Raw genomic sequence first — 19,122 nt, 5'->3', positions numbered from 1 at the left:
TTCTACATCTGAAATATGTACAGTGCATGTCTTTGGACAGTGACACCAGCTGTGTTGTTTTGGTTCTGTACACAAACACTTGAAATGATTAAATGATGATGTGGTTGAAGTACGATTTTTCAGCTTTAATTCCACATCAGATTAACCATTTAGAGGTAACAGCATGATTCTTGGTTTGGGATTTGGAGTTGGTTACTGGTGTCTAAACACAAGGACCAAAGAAGATTGCAAGTCGAGATGGCCTGATGATGCAGATAAGTCAGAAGAAACCAATTGGAAATGGCCAACACTTCAGTCAAGGCCAAAGTCAACCATTTGGTCCATTTAGAAGAAAGCCCTGGTTAGTTTGGCCATTTGCCGAAGACTACACCATACAAACTACAACTACTTGTTAGTGTTTTTTTTAATCCTTAGACAAACATTAACAAGTCCAAGGGGTGTGTAGTCATGGGACTGTATGGCTGGCACCTATTAGCTGCCACTGGAACTGGCTCAATTCAGGACACGATATTCTGACTATTTCTGAGGTGTACAGGAACATCTGGTCAGATCCAATCAAATGTCTCGGCATTCATGGGACTTTACCTCGCAGCAGGACAATGAGCCAATTACAATGGTGCAATGTTCTTGGCTGGCCAAGTTAATCAACTGGCCTGAATCCATTTGAGCGTAAATTTCACTTGCTGAAGACAAGACTGAAAATCCCCAGAAAAAAAGCAGGACCTGAAGAAGGCTGTAGCACACGCCTGGCAGAACATCACTAGGGGAGAAACCCAGAATTCGCTGATGTCGGTCGGTTACAAAATACAGCCATTAATCAAAGAACTCAATATGATGATTTCATGTAATTACTCTCTTTCTGGAGCTGAAAACTCAGTTTTCGCAATTTCTGTTTTGACAAAGCCCACTCAATTACTTTTCCAGCTTTCATGAGTAACCCCCTGGAGTACAGAGCCAAAAGAATGAAATGTGTGCAACTGTCCAAATACTGAAGGACTGCAATGTATCTTCAATGTCCAAAAATACATAGTTTAAATGTCCAGAAGATATATACATAAGCTTTTTATTCAAAACCAAAATGGAAGTTATGTGGTGGGAAAAATATGCTAATTGGCTCCCTAGGACACTGCTTTTATTTTTTGAAATAAACACGAGATGAATATGGTCCCTTAGACTCAATAACCAAAACCACATCTAAGTCGAATTATTTCCAGTGGTTTATCAATGTTGATCCTGCTTTCAGGTCAGCTTGACATGAAACACTGGCAGTTTAAGTATGGTTAAAAAAGATTAATTTTGCAAGAATAACTGGTGTCCGCGCTCTCTCTTAACATCTGTTTTTACATAGGTTTAGGTAATCACGTTTCCTTACATCACACGCAGTGTTTAAAGAATGCTCTCACCAGGCCTTTACAGGAATTAGAAGATGCTTAAAGTTCAAAAAGATTAAAACAATTAAAGAAAATAATGTCCAAGGGATAGTTTTGGATTTCATCAATGAAGGCTTCAATCTATATCCCCAGATTCAGATGAATGACAGTTTAAAGGAATCCAACTAGCATCAACTAGCACAATAACTGGAATGAGCATGATAGCTGTTGATTATGCTAATGCTAGTTAGCTATAGCTTGCAAAACTCATGCTGGATACAGAACCATATAACTTTTTTTTGCCTCAAGTGGAGGAGTTGAAGTATCTAGGGGTCTTGTTCACGAGTGAGGGAAGGATGGAACGGATTGACAGACGGATCGGTGCAGCTTCTGCAGTAATGCAGTCGATGTATCGGTCTGTCGTGGTGAAGAAAGAGCTGAGCCGCAAGGCGAAGCTCTCGATTTACCCGTCAATCTACGTTCCTACTCTCACCTATGGTCATGAGCTTTGGGTCATGACCGAAAGGACAAGATCCCGGATACAGGCGGCCAAAATGAGCTTTCTCCGCAGGGTGGCCGGGCGATCCCTTAGGGTGAGAAGCTTGGTCACCCGGGAGGAGCTCAGAGTAGAGCCGCTGCTCCTCCACATCGAGAGGGGTCAGCTGAGGTGGCTTGGGCATCTTTTTCGGATGCCTCCGGAACGCCTTCCTGGGAAGGTGTTCCGGTCCCGTCCCACCGGGAGGAGACCCCGGGGAAGACCTAGGACACGCTGGAGGGACTATGTCTCCCGGCTGGCCTGGTGGGAACGCCTCGGTGTCCCCCCGGAAGAGCTAGAGGAAGTGTCTGGGGAGAGGGAAGTCTGGGCATCCCTGCTTAGACTGCTGCCCCCGCGACCCGGCCCCGGATAAGCAGAAGAAGATGGATGGATGGATGGATAACTTTTTTTTTTATTATTCATGCTCTGTGGGATGATTTTTGTTCAGTAAGAACAATGTATTTAAAAAAGGTTAATCTCCTGTATATCCTAGAACAAACCAAAGGTATTCCCATGTGCATTAAGTTGTTTTGTCCTCTGGCTGGCTCAGCTGGTTTTATATTTAAAAAAATGAATAAAGTAGCCCCCCCCTCACATCCCCTAAACCTGTCAATTCTGTGGGTGCTCTCCCTAGAATAAGTTCAATTAGCTTCACATTCCAGCTCAGGACTACAACTTGTCCACCTGTCACTAACGCGTGAAGGCTAGTAAATACGTGGCTTGTCGGCTGCTGAAATCTTGAGACAACACTAAAACACCAATGCTTGGGCTAATTGGTGCCGACGAAATAATCATGAAAGAAATAAAGCAAGGCTATGCTGTGAAGTGGGGTATTTGAAGTGACATTCCTCGTTACGGATCGTGCTTGGCCGAGCAACATTTCTCCAGACAACGGTTATTAAAAGAATTGTCCAGTCACACAAAGGTTTTCTGTGCATCAACTTTGAACTGCATCTTTAAATGTAATGCGATAGACATTTTAAAATTCACATTGTTTCGGAAACAGAAAGTATGATGAAAGCAGGAAATGAAGTGGCTGATTGCAGTCTGGTTGTGCTGGTCCTCATGTCGTGTAATAGTCACTCCACTCAAGGTCAAGGCAAGGTTAACCACGAGCTGGCATGTAAATTCTAAAGGATTCATCGCCATAGTAAGAAATGTGTCTAAAGGTGAGCCACTTCTGTGTGACGATTTAACCCGAGTTGAGCTCAGAGTGGACCAAAGTAACCCCGCAAACTCCTCAACTCTGACTTGTGGGATAGCGTTTTGGTGTGTCTTGTTCGAAGGAGTCATATCTTGGAGCGCCATGGCACTTTACATACAAGTGTCTAAAAATTGTGTGTGTGTTTTTGACTAGTGTATGTGCGTGTGGCTTGCGTCGGCTGAGTTGAGTTCCTGTGGATTGTGGGAGGCCTCTGGGTCCGTCAGGAATGGACAGGCCTTGGCTGCCTGGGCGTTAGCTGAACGCCTGTCAGAAAACACAAACATACGTCACACACACATTACAGCCGGGAAGACTTAAACCCACAGTGTGTCTCTGTTTCAATGGCCTTCTCAGTCTGGGGCTGTATCAAGATGTTATCCAGTGGTCTTACAAAACAGCAGACTCACAAAAATACAAAACTTGGATTTAGCTTTTTAAATGAACCAGAAAATGTGTCGAAATGTACAATCTTCCTTTGAACTCTGACCAAACTGAAACAGGCAGCCAGAATTCAGAGGTTGAAAGAGATCATATTACATGTTGCTACAGGGAGGAGGGGAAATGGAAATGGAGACAGAGTAAATAGCTGATCTGAAATTAGAAGTTATGTTACACACAGACACATGTTTTTCTATCCTTCTGTTTTCCCTATTCCCTAACCTCTAAACCCTAAAATGAACGTAAACAACCCTATCTTTATACATAAACCCTAATCTAACCCCTAATGCTTACACCTAACTAACCCCATTTCTAACATTGATCTCAGCTGTATGATTTTCTGTGAACATCAGCTGGAGAAATAGTTTTTTTCTTGTGCTGACAGGTTAAATATCTATGGGGTGACTCCCTATAAGTACAAACCCTAACCTTTACCCTAATTTTTATTTCTAATATTTTGCTATTACAAATCTTTTAATTCCTGAACAATGAATTCTGTAATAATCTGACATATAATTATAAAAAATTAAGAATATTATAATTATTAGTTCAGTTTTACATAAATCAACAGGAAATAGTTAAAGATAGCCTATATAAATATATAGTATGTAGCTTTAGAAACAGTCATTGAAATAAGACATTTTATAATCTCACATAATAATTACAAAATTACTTAAGCCATTTCCCTGACCAGTTTAGATAGCATATTTGATAATACAGCAGTAAAAATACAGCAATATAACATGAAGTTGTTGCAGTATATATATTCAGAGCCATGTTCTTGTAATGCTTAGATAAAATATTTCAAATTAAGAAGTTCTGAGGTTGCTTGTACACCTGCCTCACTTAAAACTTCTTTTTTTAGGCCTCGTCTATAAGCTTCTAAACACTAACTTTCAAGGTATGGAGAGTTTGTGCGTGATGTTTGATAAGGTCTCTGACCCTAACATAGAAATGTTTTCTTGGTGACCTGAACATTGACTCTTATCATCTAGTTGCCTGTTATTTGAGATGGGTTATCACTCAACCAAGTAGTGTTTCCCAACAGTGTTAGATATCTGGGATATCAACGTATATTGATTGTATCTTCACTAGTGTTGCAAAACGTTGCTACAAAGCAATTCCAGTTCCCATTAGTTGTTGTGGCAATAACAGCGAAAGCCAAAAGAACCAAAGGCTTGAAGTCATTTTTTAAGAGCTCATCCAAAACATTTCCTTTTTTTGAAGATCTAAAACATGTACTCTGCTCTGATGTGTGAACGCGATTCAAGATGGAGCACTTGATTGTTGTTTGTACAATTATCCTTGACAGTTGTTGACAGACATGTTCCTGTTACGAAATTAACTGTGAGAACACTTATAGCCCTTGGAGTAATAACGAATTTGGAGTTACAGAGACTTGAAAAGTGATCCGCAAAAGTTGGCAAACTAGTCAGTAGATGAGACTGGACTGATGTCAATTAAGAAATGTTGCAAATAAACATTACAAACAAGAACAAGGAAAAAAATAGATATTATTAAAAACAAAATGAACCACAACCAAAAACAATGTATCAATGCCAACCTCAAAAAATATTATGGGCAGTAAATCAAATTCATATCCATAGTTTATTGAAGTTGACGGTTCATTTTTATGAACATGACCTTTGTTCCCTGTGGGAGGGAATGAGGTACCACTAGTAGGGAAAGACGCATCATGCAGCATAACAGTAACACAGTGATAACTGATAAGGCCCAATCGGTCTGAAGCCACCAGCAGCCCCACCTCTGAGCTCAGTGTACCAAGCAAGTACCTGAACTCACTAACACCTTGCCAGATCTAAAACCCGCCCAGTCAGTTCTCTCCCTGTTCTTAGAGAACTCATGGAGACATTCATTTCAAGAAATATGAAGGAAAAAATCACTGAAATTGTACTGCACAGAGCTCAGAGAGCCGGTGATTAGGTAATCCAAATGGATAATAAGATTATAGTTGGAGCTGTAGTTTAAATTTCACCGCAGCCAGTGATGTTATTTATTATAATTGGCCATTCCATGGTTGGAGAGTTTCTCTACAAATAGAACCCAGAGAGTGTTCTTCAAGAGGAGCGTTGGAAGTATGTTCAGTTCACGACAGACCGTCTCTATACAGGAAGTCACGTTCATTCAAAGCGCGACAGTAATTAGCCAACGGGGCTTACAGTACTGAGATGTGTATTCCGGTTGCGATGCCTAGAAAGCAGAGGCACGACCGGAAGTTTCTTTGAGATTGAGTTATGAAGACAGAGTCTGTAACATCATGAACAACCGACTACCAAATTGCTGCAGTGAATAATTGAATTAATGTCCCTTGACGACTGGGTACGAGGTCATAATTTCAGCCACTTTACGAAACGGCTGGTTTCCAACAGGAGCGTCTCATAAAATCCTACATACAGTGTGGTGTCCCTCAGGGCAGGAGCCTTTCTCAGTTAAACAACTCTATCTTCCATGTAATTCGTCACTTGTCAGACAGGAAGGCACAGTGACTTGTAAGCCAAGTGATGACCCATAGGCAAATATTCCAGATTATACAGTACACACATGCGGTAATTCCCTATCATAGAAGTGTTTGCGGGTGTTTGGGACGCGCATGCATGTGTCAAAGGTCTCTTACCGTCTGAGGCATGATGACCAAACGTGTGGCAGGGTTGATAGGGAAAGTCTAGGCTGTCTGTCACAGTCCGCCAGCGAATCAGGGAGCGGCACACCACTGGTCTCCGGTAGCAAGAGACAAAGTCCCGCCCCAATAATGGGGCCACTCCCAAAAATAATCATGGAGGCCACTGGGATGGTTTCCCCACTGGGACTGATGACTGCATTAAGAATACAGCCAAGCCTGTAACACAGACACACCAACCCCACACACTTCTGTCTGAAACACATAAACACACAGACACACACACAGTCAGAATAAACCCCAACCAGTGACAGACAAACCCCACACACTTCTGTCTGAAACACATAAACACACAGACACACACACACACAGTCAGAATAAACCCCAACCAGTGACAGACTAACCCCACACACTTCTGTCTGAAACACATAAACACACAGACACACACACACACACAGTCAGAATAAACCCCAACCAGTGACAGACTAACCCCACACACTTCTGTCTGAAACACATAAACACACAGACACACACACACACACAGTCAGAATAAACCCCAACCAGTGACAGACAAACCCCACACACTTCTGTCTGAAACACAGACACACACACACACAGTCAGAATAAACCCCAACCAGTGACAGACAAACCCCACACACTTCTGTCTGAAACACATAAACACACAGACACACAGACACACACACACAGTCAGAATAAACCCCAACCAGTGACAGACAAACACTAACCCCACACTTACAAAAGTACTTACAAAAACACCCTCATATCTCAAACATACACACATTACATAAATGGACAGGCAGTCTGTTAGTAAAGCATGGAGATGAACAGGACACACTTTGATCCACGTGAGGGAAGTGGATCAGGATTGACTGACTGGTCCTCTAAATGAAGGTATGTCACAAGATATATGAATCCCTATCTTTTATGAATCCCTATTCTTTATGAATCCCTATCCTTTATGAATCCCTATCCTTTATGAATCCCTATTCTTTATGATTCCTTATCCTTTATGAATCCTTATCCTTGATGAATCCTTATCCTTAATGAATCCTTATCCTTTATAAATCCCTATCCTTTATGAATCCCTATCCTTGATGAATCCTTATCCTTTATGAATCCCTATCCTTGATGAATCCCTATCCTTTATGAATCCCTATCCTATATAAATATCTGTCCTTTATGAATATCTATCGTTTATCTATCTATCCTGGGACAACATTTTTCCCAGTGAACCTTCAACTAACCCTACAACCTACCCCTAAATTTAACTCCTAACCTTTTGCCCAATAAATGGACTCACACAAAAACACACAAAGATTCCAAGAGAGACAGACTGACAGAAGCAGTCAGACAGGGAGACAGACAGGGAGACAGACAGAGAGACAGACAGGGAGACAGACAGGGAGACAGACAGAGAGACAGACAGGGAGACAGACAGGGAGACAGACAGGGAAACAGCATACCTGATGACGGTTGGAAAGAGTTCAATGCCGTACAGCAGAGAGACAAAGACAGTGGTCTGCATACACAGCTTCCCTACCAGGGCCAGAGCCATAACCAGGACCGGAATATCTATACACACACACATATACACAAACACATACATACACAATTATACAAGCCTTTGAAATGTGTGTGCGCTTTGTACATGTGATGTACATGGCTGTGTGTGAATGTGTTTTTGTTTTGTGGCTGTGTGCGTATGTGGTTGTCAGTGTATGAGGCTGTGTATTATGTCTGTGTGAGTGTGTCTGTTTTTCTGTGTGAGTGTGTCTGTTTTTCTGTGTGTGTGTGTCTGTTTTTCAGTGTGTGTGTGTGGAAATATGTTTGCATTTCAGTGTGTGTGTATGTGTGTGGCTTTTTTTCAGTGTGTGTGTGTTTGTGTATCTGCATTTCAGTGTGTGTGGATGTGTTTTTGCATTTCAGTGTATGTGAAAGTGTGTGTGTGTGTGTTTGTGTGTGTGTCTGCATTTCAGTGTGTGTGTTTGTGTGGCTGTTTTTCTGTGTGTGTGTGTGTGTGTCTGCATTTCAGTGTGTGTGAATGTGTGTGTGTTTATTTACCACAGAAGCGTGATACCAACAGGGATAGCAGACAGAAGGAGCCACTAAGGAGCAGAGACAACATGCTGGTTGGACGTCTGCCACACCGGGCCAATAGAAATGGAACAAGCAGGCAGGGGGTCTCTGATAGGCCACTGAAGAACTGAGCCAGGAAGACGTCCACCCCGAACCGCCCCACATTCATACAGATCCCGTAGTAGGTCAGAGCTGATGCTAACCTTACACACACACACACACAGAACAGAATTGTCAAATAGTCCGGACAACTTTTGTTAAACACACACCCTACACAGACACACACACTATACTCACACTACACAGACACACCGTACAGATATATACACAAATACTACACACGCACACACACACAACACAGACCCACCATGTACAGTACACCCACTATACACACCATACACACACACTACATACTACACATACACCATTCACACACATTATATACTACACACACATTATATACTACACACACACACCATACACACACATTATATACTACACACACACACCACACACACACATTATATACTACACACACACACCATACACACACATTATATACTACACATTCACCATACACACACATTATATACTACACATACACCATACACACACATTATATACTACACATACACCATACACACACATTATATACTACACATACACCATACACATAAACACCTACCCAATGTAACCCATGATGGCCAGTCGCAAGAGGATGGTGGGACTCCTCATGTGTCCTAAATCGGAGAGTGTGTGTTCCTCCTGGGATGGAGTAGCTGTCTTTGGTGTGTGTGTTTCTTTGTCAGGAGTGTGGGTGTATTTCTCAGGTATGTGTGTGTTGCTGTCAGTTGTGTGTGTGTCACTGTCTGGTGTAAGTGTGTCCAGGGGGACGTCCTGCTCGGTCCTTGTGTCTAACAGCTGGAAACAAACAGACCACACAGACCACAAACAGACCACAAATAGACCCCACAGACCACAAATAGACCACAAACAGACCACACAGACCACATTTACCATTAGTCACCATTTTCTGGTTCAACAACAGTGTGGGCGCATATAGTTCAATTAGAAATAAACACTTGAGTTATTTACTGGAAAGTAATGAAACAATAGGACTGACAACTGTGTAAGACTGGTGAAATGTATGAGGAGATGGTGGGGGGCAGTAGAGTTGAGCTGTAGATGCTATGCGGATGGTGTTGGTAGTAGTGTTGGGCTGTAGAGATGGTGTTGGTGGTGGTGCTGGACTGTAGAGGTGGTGTTGGGCTATTGTGGTGGTGGTGTTGAGCTGTAGAGATGGTGTTGGTGGTGGTGTTGGGCTATAGAGGTGGTGCTGGTGGTGGTGTTGGGCTATAGAGGTGGTGTTGGTGGTGGTGTTGAGCTGTAGAGATGGTGTTGGTGGTGGTGTTGGGCTATAGAGGTGGTGTTGGTGGTGGTGTTGGGCTATAGAGGTGGTGTTGGTGGTGGTGTTGGGCTATAGAGATGGTGTTGGTGGTGGTGTTGAGCTGTAGAGATGGTGTTGGTGGTGGTGTTGGGGAGGTGGGGAACAGAAGCCCTCTGCTGAACACAGACTGACTGGGTAGTTTGATGAATCTGAGCTGACTAGCCAACAACACTGGTCGATGACTGGGTTGGATCGGGGTATCTGTGTGTGTGAGTGTGTGAGTGTGTGTGTGTGTACCAGGTCTAAAAAGCGTTTGTCTTCTGGACTGTGTCTGCTGTACTTCTCCAGGGTGTCTGTTCTCCTCTTCACAAGCAGCCAGCTAGGAGACTCAGGAATATAGCTAGGAGGGAGGGAGAGATGGTGGGGGGGTCAACACTGATATGACCATGATACGCTGGGGGGGGGGGTCAATACTGATAGGACCACGATACGCTGCAGGTTTCTTCCTGATCACACATGTGGGCGTGGTCAAAACACACGGCTCACCATCAACAAACAATGTTGATTGATTATAACACATAAGACTGTTGATTGATTTTAACACAAAACCACATTGAATTTTGATTTTGTTATAGTTGCTAATGAGTGTATGAATGTGTATTCACCTGTCATACCTGCTCGGTATGGGGGAGTTTAGCTATTATTCCAGGAAACATCCAGTCATTCATCTGGCATGTAAAAGCTAAGAACTTGATCCTATATATGACAAGTGTGAAATTCATGCCAAGTTAGAATGGATTACACTTGGTACAGCCTACTGCTTTTAAGAAAAGCCCATCTTGTATTGACAGAAATAAAAGAGAATTATAAGCAATGTTTTTAGCAGCAAATAATTCAGGTTTCAGCTTTGGGGTTAGGGTAAGGTTTAGGGTTAGGAGTAGTAAAAGTTAGATTTTTTTAAGGACTGTTAACTTTGGTGTCCCCATTTAAATGGCTTAGCCAGTGTGTGTGTGTGTGTGTGTGTGTGTGTGGGTGGGTGTATGTGTGTGTGCATAATTAGTACTTTGAACTTTTGTTAAAACAATTTACCTCTCCCCACCTGGAATGCTGCATAATCAAGTAATACTCCGTCACATTCCACACAAACTCTCATCAGTCACTTTCACTGGTGATACCAATCAGAGTCCTTTGTTTCAGGGAGTTTCAGGAAGGTGATCCCCAAATGTCACACATGGAGGGAATTCAACTTGCTTGGCCACTGTTGTCCTCCATTTCAGAACTGCTTCTATGGCCTTCCCTGACACTCCTGCCCCACAATTCAATTCTGCTCACCCCTGCCTACAGGCAAAAACTGAAACAGGAAGCGCCAGTGGTATGAACTGTACAGAGTGTTCACAACGCTACCAGGCTGCCCAGACGGACAGGGGAAATTTCAGGGCAGGCTGACAGTAAGTGTGTGATGGTGTGTTTGTGGCTCTGTGTGTGTGTGTGTGTGTGTGTGTGTGTATACTCACAAGAAGGCCGGCAGACAGACGATCTGGGGTATGGCCAACGCCAGGTGCAGCTGGACCCAAGTGTGTGTGAGGTAGACCAGCGGAGCCATGACGATCATGCCCAGGCTGAAGGAGAAGGACAGGAGTGCCGGGGGCCACATGCGATGCTTGGGGAGACTCCACTCCACCCCTAAACAGACACACAGAGACAGTGATGGGGGAGGTCCTCGGGGTGCTTGTCTTTGTCTCTTCTTGGACATTTTGTTTTGCTCTGTTGTTTGTTCCAAGTGCCCCTCAGGCGACCTCTGACAGTGGGGTCATGCCCACGGTCATTATTGGCCATGACATTGGAGCAATTAGGGTCAAGTGTGTTGCTCAAGGGCAGCTCAGCAAAATGTTCTCCTTGGGATTTAAACTTGCAGCCTTTGGTTATGGGTCCTAATGTCCACTACTTGAAGATTGGGGCAATGTTAATTCTAGGGAATAGGAAACATGGATTTCTGGGTCTAAGGTCCCCACAAGGACAGAAAGACAAACATATATTTTTGTAAGTGTGTTTGTGTTATTGTCTTGCTGAAATAAGCAAGGCCTTCCCTGAAAAAGACATTGCTTGAATGGCAGCATATGTTGCTCCAAAACCAGATGTGCCAGATGTGCAAGTCACCCATGCCATGTGCACTAATGCACCCCCATACCATCACAGATGCTGGCTTTTGAACTGTGCACTGATACCAAGATGGATGGTCCCTTTCCTCTTTAGTCCACATGGATGCGGCGTCCATGATTCTCAAAAATATTTTCCAATTTTTATTTTTCTGACCACAGGACACAAGACATGCACTCAGTCCATCTTAAATGAGCTCGGACCCAGAGAAGGCAGCGACGGTTCTGGATCTTGTTTATATCTGGTTTCTTCTTTGCATGGTAGAGCGACGTACTGTGTTCACAGACAATGGTTCGCGGAAGTGATCCTGAGCCCATGCAGTTATTTCCAATACAGAATCGTGTCTGTTTTTAATGCAGTGCCACCTGAGTGCCTGAAGATCACAGCCATCCAGTACTGGTTTTCCCCTGTGTCCCTCGCGTACAGAGAAACGTTATTCAGAGACATGTTATTCTCAAATTGCTGCACAATTTGCCCACGGTACACATTCTTTCACAGAGTGGTGAACCCCTCCCCATCCTCACTTCTGACAGACCCATCCTCTCTGGAATGATCTTTTAATACTCAATTTGCGTGCGCACGCATGTGTGCGTGCGTGTACGTGTGTTTGTTTGTGTGTATTTATGTGCTTGTGCGTGTGTGTGCGTGTGTTTGTGTATGTGTGTGTGCTTGTGTGTATGTTTGTGCGTGTGTATTTATGTGTGTGTGTGCGTATGTATTTATGTGCTTGTGTGTGTGTTTGTGCGTGTGTATTTATGTGTGTGTGTTTGTGCATGTGTGTGTGTATGTGTGTGTTTGTGCGTGTGTGTGTGTGTTTGTGCACGAGTATTTATGTGTGTGTATGTGTGTATTTGTGCGTGTGTTACCCAGGCTGAAACTACAGATATTTATGCAGCAGCAGGACACGCCGGCCAGACAGCGCAGGGCGAGGAAGAAGACAGCGTGATGAAGGACTGCCGGCAGTGCAGACGTCACAGGGTTGACACACACACACACCAGCAGTAGCACCCGTTTGCCGTACCTGGGTACACACAGAGAAGAAACACACAAACCTTGCATGTGCTATACTATATTGGATTGTATCATCTGGGCTACTGCATTTCGACAGCCAGAAAGACTGTGATTTTTGGCACATTGTGTGTGTATGTCACCTGTCAGAGACGGCTCCACCGAACAGCGATCCCACCAGAAGGCCAGTCATAAACAAGGTCTGGCCGTACGATAGAACCTCCGGGTCCAGACACTCTGTTCCCTGCGACACATTAACATTTTACAATTAAGTAATTTAACCCAGAGCGACTTACAGTTTGTATATACGTCGCTTGGTGAAACAAACACACACAGCTAAGTAGCGAGTGTATTCTAATCAGTGAATTGTCCACCACTGAAAAAGTCATAATTCGTAATACACATAGTTTACAAAAGACAACAGAGGTGGTGGCAGTGGAACTATTTTAGGTCCTCTCAAAAATGTTGTGTAAAACAATAGTAATTAGTAGTAGTAGTACATGTGTAGTAGAAGACAGTAGTAACTGTTTAGTACTAGTGGATAGTAGTAATTATATATATATACATACATATATATATATATATATATATATATATATATATACACTCACCTAAAGGATTTTTAGGAACACCATACTAATACTATGTTTGACCCCCTTTCGCCTTCAGAACTGCCCTTAATTCTACGTGGCATTGATTCAACAAGGTGCTGAAAGCATTCTTTAGAAATGTTGGCCCATATTGATAGGATAGCATCTTGCAGTTGTGGAATGCACATCCAGGACACGAAGCTCCCGTTCCACCACATCCCAAAGATGCTCAAATGGGTTGAGATCTGGTGACTGTGGGGGCCATTTCAGTACAGTGAACTCATTGTCATGTTCAAGAAACCAATTTGAAATGATTCGAGCTTTGTGACATGGTGCATTATCCTGCTGGAAGTAGCCATCAGAGGATGGGTACATGGTGGTCATAAAGGGATGGACATGGTCAGAAAAAATGCTCAGGTAGGCCGTGGCATTCAAACGATGCCGAATTGGCACTAAGGGGCCTAAAGTGTGCCAAGGAAACATCCCCCACACCATTACACCACCACCACCAGCCTGCACAGTGGTAACAAGGCATGATGGATCCATGTTCTCATTCTGTTTACGCCAAATTCTGACTCTACCATCTGAATGTCCCAACAGAAAGCAACAAAAAGTTGCTCTTCTATCAGCTTGAATCAGTCGGCCCATTCTCCTCTGACCTCTAGCATCAACAAGGCATTTTCGCCCACAGGACTGCCACATACTGGATGTTTTTTCTTTTCACACCATTCTTTGTAAACCCTAGAAATGGTTGTGCGTGAAAATCCCAGTAACTGAGCAGATTGTGAAATACTCAGACCGGCCTGTCTGGCACCAAAAACCATGCCACTTGAATATTGTACTATTATGTATGTATGCTTCCCTGGGAGATACTGATGTAGTTTCATTTTCTTGATGCATGGTCTGCCTTTTCACAGAATGGGTTTAGGATTAGAAAACGACTTGACTCAACTTGCTTCTCAATGCAAACACCAGTGATGAATGTTTCTTAACAAACAGCAGTGATGAATGGGACACATTATCTGAGTGTGTTTAAGTAGTATGAAAAATAACAATCTGATAGGATGACTGCAAATCATGCTAGAAAATCCTAAAGGATTTTTTAGCTTGGCCATTCAAGTATTACATCACACTCAATGGTATTTTTTAGGTGGGGCTTTTTTCTCCAATATATGCTTTGTCCACAAAATAATCTGAATATGAACATCTGAACGTGAAATGTTCACTTGCAGTTACTTTGAAGACCAACATAGATTATATCACTTTTGCAACAAATTGTGAATATGAAAATCAGGATGTGTTTCATTGTTACTAAACCTAAAGCACCTGTTTCGTAGTCAGATGATTATTGGTGAATGCCATGCAAACTGTAACAATCGAATTACAGTTAATTACGCCAAAGGAATCTATTCATGCAGCATAATTGCTGTTTACGCTGATTAAGACAATCATAATAACTGCCAATCATCCTGATACAATAATTGCTGTAGGGAATTTCAGTCAAGTCGCTAGGCAAGAGTTTACTCACATTTTCCCTTTTCGTATCGTTCCACCACGTGATCTCATCTTGCGTGTGTATAGATACCAATTGGAGTGACCCGTTCCCCTCGTGCTCCTCGGATGTTGAATGATTTTGTGTGCTTGCGTCAGAAGGGACCTCTCCGCGGCTTCGCTTTTCAGCCCCCAGCTCTCTGGAGAAGTTAGTACACAAGTAGGATGTCCGGCTGACCGTGAAGACGTCGACTAAAAATATAAACGCCGTGAAGATAAATATGAGAGCGAGTCGCCAGTAAACCGCGAGTTGCAATGGAGCCATGGACACTTCTGTTTCACCTTGTTTCTCCCTCGCTATCGCTTCCCTCGCTATCTGCCCGGCTGCAGGGTTGTTTACTCCCTGGTTGAGATCTTGAGTAGACTACACCGGGCAACTCCTGGAACTCCTGTCAACTTTCTTGTCAGCACGTGATGTAACCGCAAACTGTAATCATTACGAGGTCTGCTGGGGTGAATAAATAGCTACCTACCTAAAGTGGTCGTCGACCCCCCTCCGCCCCCTCTGCACGCACGCACGCACGCACGCACGCACACACACACACCTCAGGCACACAAACCATTGTAAGGATGCAGTTTAATGCAAGTGCCTGTGGAAAGCAACACACACAAACCATTGTAAGGATGTAGTTTAATTCTAGGATACTTATGCCTGTGGAATGCAACAAACACAAAGAAATGGGACGTGTTCAATAATGTTATGGTTTAAATTGAGGTTGGTCTTCATTTTTCACCTTAATACGTCAGTGAACTGTGACTTAACCATTTATACAACAGTCAATAGACTTCTAGCCCCATCCTCTGGCAGCGATCGGTCTGCACACACGGACTACGTGTATTACTGTTTAAGAATCTCTCTGAACGCTCCCTTGTTCTGCACAAGAGGAAACCGTAGACAGGGAACAGACGTCAGACCTGGCCAGACCCCTCTCACTCTAGTAGGTGTTCCCAAAATACATCTTGCTTAATTATCATGTCATTAGCCCTGATAAATTGTCCTTATACCACATCCCTTGAAGCATAATTACTTGACCGGGCAAGAAGGGGTTTTAGCCTCTCTCAGTTGAATTTAGCACCCTGCCCAAAAAAAAATCGCCCCTTTTAACTGGCCCCTTAGTCACTTCATCCTAGCGCCAGGCCTGTAACCTTAATGCACGCAAATTATAATCTGGACCTCACAGAAGTTCCTCCTTTTCCTCTTCATGTCCCATTTTGTGCGCACTTTTTTATTGGCCACCACGTGATTTCAACCCAGGACCCTGGTGGCAATGCGTGGAGTGACCGTTCGTAGAGTCACGCGCCTAAACTCAAACCCGAGTTTATGTCAGGCCTACTTACCTAAACATATCGAGCGAGACGCAGGCAGCGCTCACATTTCCCGTGATTGACGGCCACATTTCTGCGTGGTGCCTCTCGAACAAGCCGTTGTAAATTCAAACGCCATGGAAAGTAGTAAGATTATTATTTTTTACGTTTTTTCTACCAAGTGCATTTTTATTCTCCATTTCGTAATGTACACAAGCAAGGCAGTATGCAAGTTTTCGGCTCGTCCCCGGTGATCAGCAACCCTGCCTGGACCTAGCCTCCGTTTTGCCCCCCTAATTAAAACTTCCTGTCGCCTAATTAAAACTACCTGTCGCCGCTAGTAAAATGTGAATACCTCTGCTGTAACTAGTTCATAATGTGACATGAGTTCATTTTTCTCTAATGTAAAGTGTAGGTATGGGATTCAGACTTGTGTGAACCTTTACTGCAAAGACAAGCAATTGGGATGCCTGCGCTAATGAAGGACAATATTTTTTGATTAGTCATGCTTCAGATGAGGCATTTCTATCCATATGACTGTGAATACGTTTGGAAACGTATAGACTCCCACCTTTCAACTCCATTCCTCACTTGTTTTAGGCGTCCTCATTGTTTTAAGCAAATATTCATTTGTTTAAGGAATGTAGTTTTGTATCAAACTAGACCTGTTTGTGAATGACGAAGCCCATATTACCACAGTATTTAGGTTTATTTTAGCATATTACTACAATATATAGGCATAGCCTATTTTTACTAAAGTATTAAGGCACACAGAAATAAAGCCTATTCTTACTATGGTATTAAGGTCGATACTTAAGGCTACTATATAAATACTATAGTTTTAAGGCCTACTACTGTCACAGAATAAAGGCCTATTAACGCCACAATGTTTATGCTTATTAGTACTACAAAATAAAGGCATATTATCACATCAGTATTAGTAAACAAATATTATTATTATTTTATAACTTTAATTCGATGGCCATTTCAGTCTCGCTCTTGCTATCTATCTACAGTTGTTCCTTAGTTCTTCTTTGTCTCAATTAACTTCTCGGTTGAAATTCCAATAAACAAAAAAAAATAAAAAATTAGTAGCCTAGCCTAAACATCAAATAAAAGCATTCATTACAAACACATTTTCAAGCATTTCAAAATGTGATCATGTCATCAGAGTAAAGCTAAACAAGCGAGGTTAACATTACATAACAGCCCGATTTCATCCTGGAAACCACTAGTCATATATGGTGCTGGCCTAAAGGCAAAGAACAGTACAGTTGAAACTGTGTGTTTGTTAGTCCAGTCCTGCTCCCATCACTTCTAGCGGTTAGTTCTGTGGACGTTGGTCACCAGTGTAGCTGTAGCCGAAAGGGGCGTAGCGTATCCACTCGCCAAGCTCTGTAACCCGGCAACCAGACATTTCCAGCCGAAGCGCAGAGCCTTCCCCACATTCTAACGAGACAGGGGTCATGAAGACAGTGTCAGACACGCGCAGTCAGATACATGCACACACACACACACACACAGGGTACGCAATCAACAAGCTTTGACAAAACAGTAGGAAGACTTCAGGCTATTAGGTAAATAACTGAGATTTGAGGAAATGATCAGACTGGGTGTGAGTGTGTAACTGTGTGAGTGTGTTGTGGACCAGTTCTCAGTGTCAAATGTACTGTAAGAGCTTAGTGCTGATTTATTCAGTTTGCTGCTCTGCAGTAACTCTCCTGAGAAACAGCTAACCCACTCACCTTTATACGTAAACCAACCTAGGGGCAGCATAAAGCAAATAAGATAGAGCACATTGAAAGGTTGTGAGATAGAATCCCAGAAACAGTAATGTGAAAATAAATCTTTCATTTTGTCCTCAAGCATGGTAGTTAACTTACCCTAGTTTCTCCCCAGGTTGTGATTGTAACTAAGAATGTGTTCCTGGTAGGCCTAGTTCTTACCTGGTAAAATAAAAAATAAAAACACCCGGTCCTTGACCCGCCCCCTTCTGACCATTTGGCCAACCTCTAGATATTGAGCACCCTTGCACCACCTAAACCTATAAAAAATAGATAACTATCTGCAATATTGTGAGTTGGCACAACATTAAAATCATTTATGCGGTGAGAGAACGTTTTTGCTGCTGGTGGCCTTATTACAGTCATTGATTCAACAGTATGCATAGCATGTACAATATGTAAACACAGTTCACCAGTTAGTGAATATTTAACTGGATGAGTGACACAGCAACATGAAATAAATCAGTTCCAGGACACAGTGAATGTCTATATCAACCCAATAAACAATCTTAACTACCCAAAGCAAAATATAAAACATGATATTTTCTAGGCAATATGTTGAACCAGGTTCGGGTTCCCCGATAAACGCCTACCTTTCTATACTTCTTGTGTTTCTCTTTTGTCCTCTTCTTCTTCCCCTCTATCCTCTCCTCTATTCCTTCACTGCTCTGCTCCTCAAGAAGAGGTTTGTATCTGTCTGGTAGGAAGGCGATGTGAACTTCTCTGGAAGTTTTCCGAGTAGGACTGGTCGGTTTTCCTGGGCCATCGCGCTCACCCTCAATACCCGTGTCTCTAGTCCAAGGGGCTGTCTCCTGCGGGGTCTTCTTTCTATCCACCCCCCCTACTTTTTCCCCATCCTCGTCGTCGTACTGAAGCTCTACAAACTCGACTATTCTTGTCAGTTCCTCTGAAGCAGAACTGAATGACTTATTGTTAGATTTTGAACATTTCCGTCGCAACATGTCCGGTGTTTCGCAGGCGTGCTCGTGAGGTGCAACCTGAAGCAGACCTTTGGAACGACGGAAATCCACACATTGCGGGATCAGATCAGCTAAACA

The 19,122-nt window shown here is 43.0% G+C and overlaps 2 protein-coding genes across 4 annotated transcripts; both read right to left on the bottom strand.

Annotated features, from left to right (window-relative positions):
- Positions 1 to 2,262: 2,262 nt before the first annotated feature.
- LOC105028733 (solute carrier family 22 member 13) lies at positions 2,263 to 15,467 on the bottom strand. 3 transcript variants are annotated; one of them, XM_029125362.2, is made up of 10 exons: positions 14,953 to 15,467; positions 12,978 to 13,078; positions 12,693 to 12,847; positions 11,184 to 11,352; positions 9,967 to 10,069; positions 8,968 to 9,203; positions 8,268 to 8,485; positions 7,670 to 7,778; positions 6,183 to 6,404; positions 2,263 to 3,373 (listed from the first exon to the last, which is right to left on the bottom strand). In XM_029125362.2, the coding sequence occupies exons 1-10, from the start codon at positions 15,238 to 15,240 to the stop codon at positions 3,259 to 3,261; spliced, it is 1,716 nt and encodes a 571-aa protein (XP_028981195.2). In that variant the 5' UTR covers positions 15,241 to 15,467; the 3' UTR covers positions 2,263 to 3,258. The 3 variants fall into 3 exon arrangements, with proteins under 3 accessions (XP_028981195.2, XP_028981194.2, XP_028981197.2); XM_029125361.2 differs by having other exon boundaries at positions 6,183 to 6,440; positions 14,953 to 15,466; XM_029125364.2 differs by lacking the exons at positions 7,670 to 7,778; positions 8,268 to 8,485 and having other exon boundaries at positions 6,183 to 6,440.
- A 124-nt stretch (positions 15,468 to 15,591) lies between these two features.
- LOC105028734 (uncharacterized protein C1orf115 homolog) lies at positions 15,592 to 19,122 on the bottom strand. The gene is made up of 2 exons (XM_010901680.3): positions 18,658 to 19,122; positions 15,592 to 17,729 (listed from the first exon to the last, which is right to left on the bottom strand). Exons 1-2 carry the CDS (start codon positions 19,024 to 19,026, stop codon positions 17,598 to 17,600), a joined length of 501 nt encoding a protein of 166 aa, XP_010899982.1. The 5' UTR covers positions 19,027 to 19,122; the 3' UTR covers positions 15,592 to 17,597.

The sequence above is a fragment of the Esox lucius genome, chromosome 15, assembly GCF_011004845.1.
Source record: "Esox lucius isolate fEsoLuc1 chromosome 15, fEsoLuc1.pri, whole genome shotgun sequence".
In the NCBI taxonomy this organism is placed as follows: domain Eukaryota; kingdom Metazoa; phylum Chordata; class Actinopteri; order Esociformes; family Esocidae; genus Esox; species Esox lucius.
This window is presented reverse-complemented; position numbering and strand designations above follow the sequence as displayed.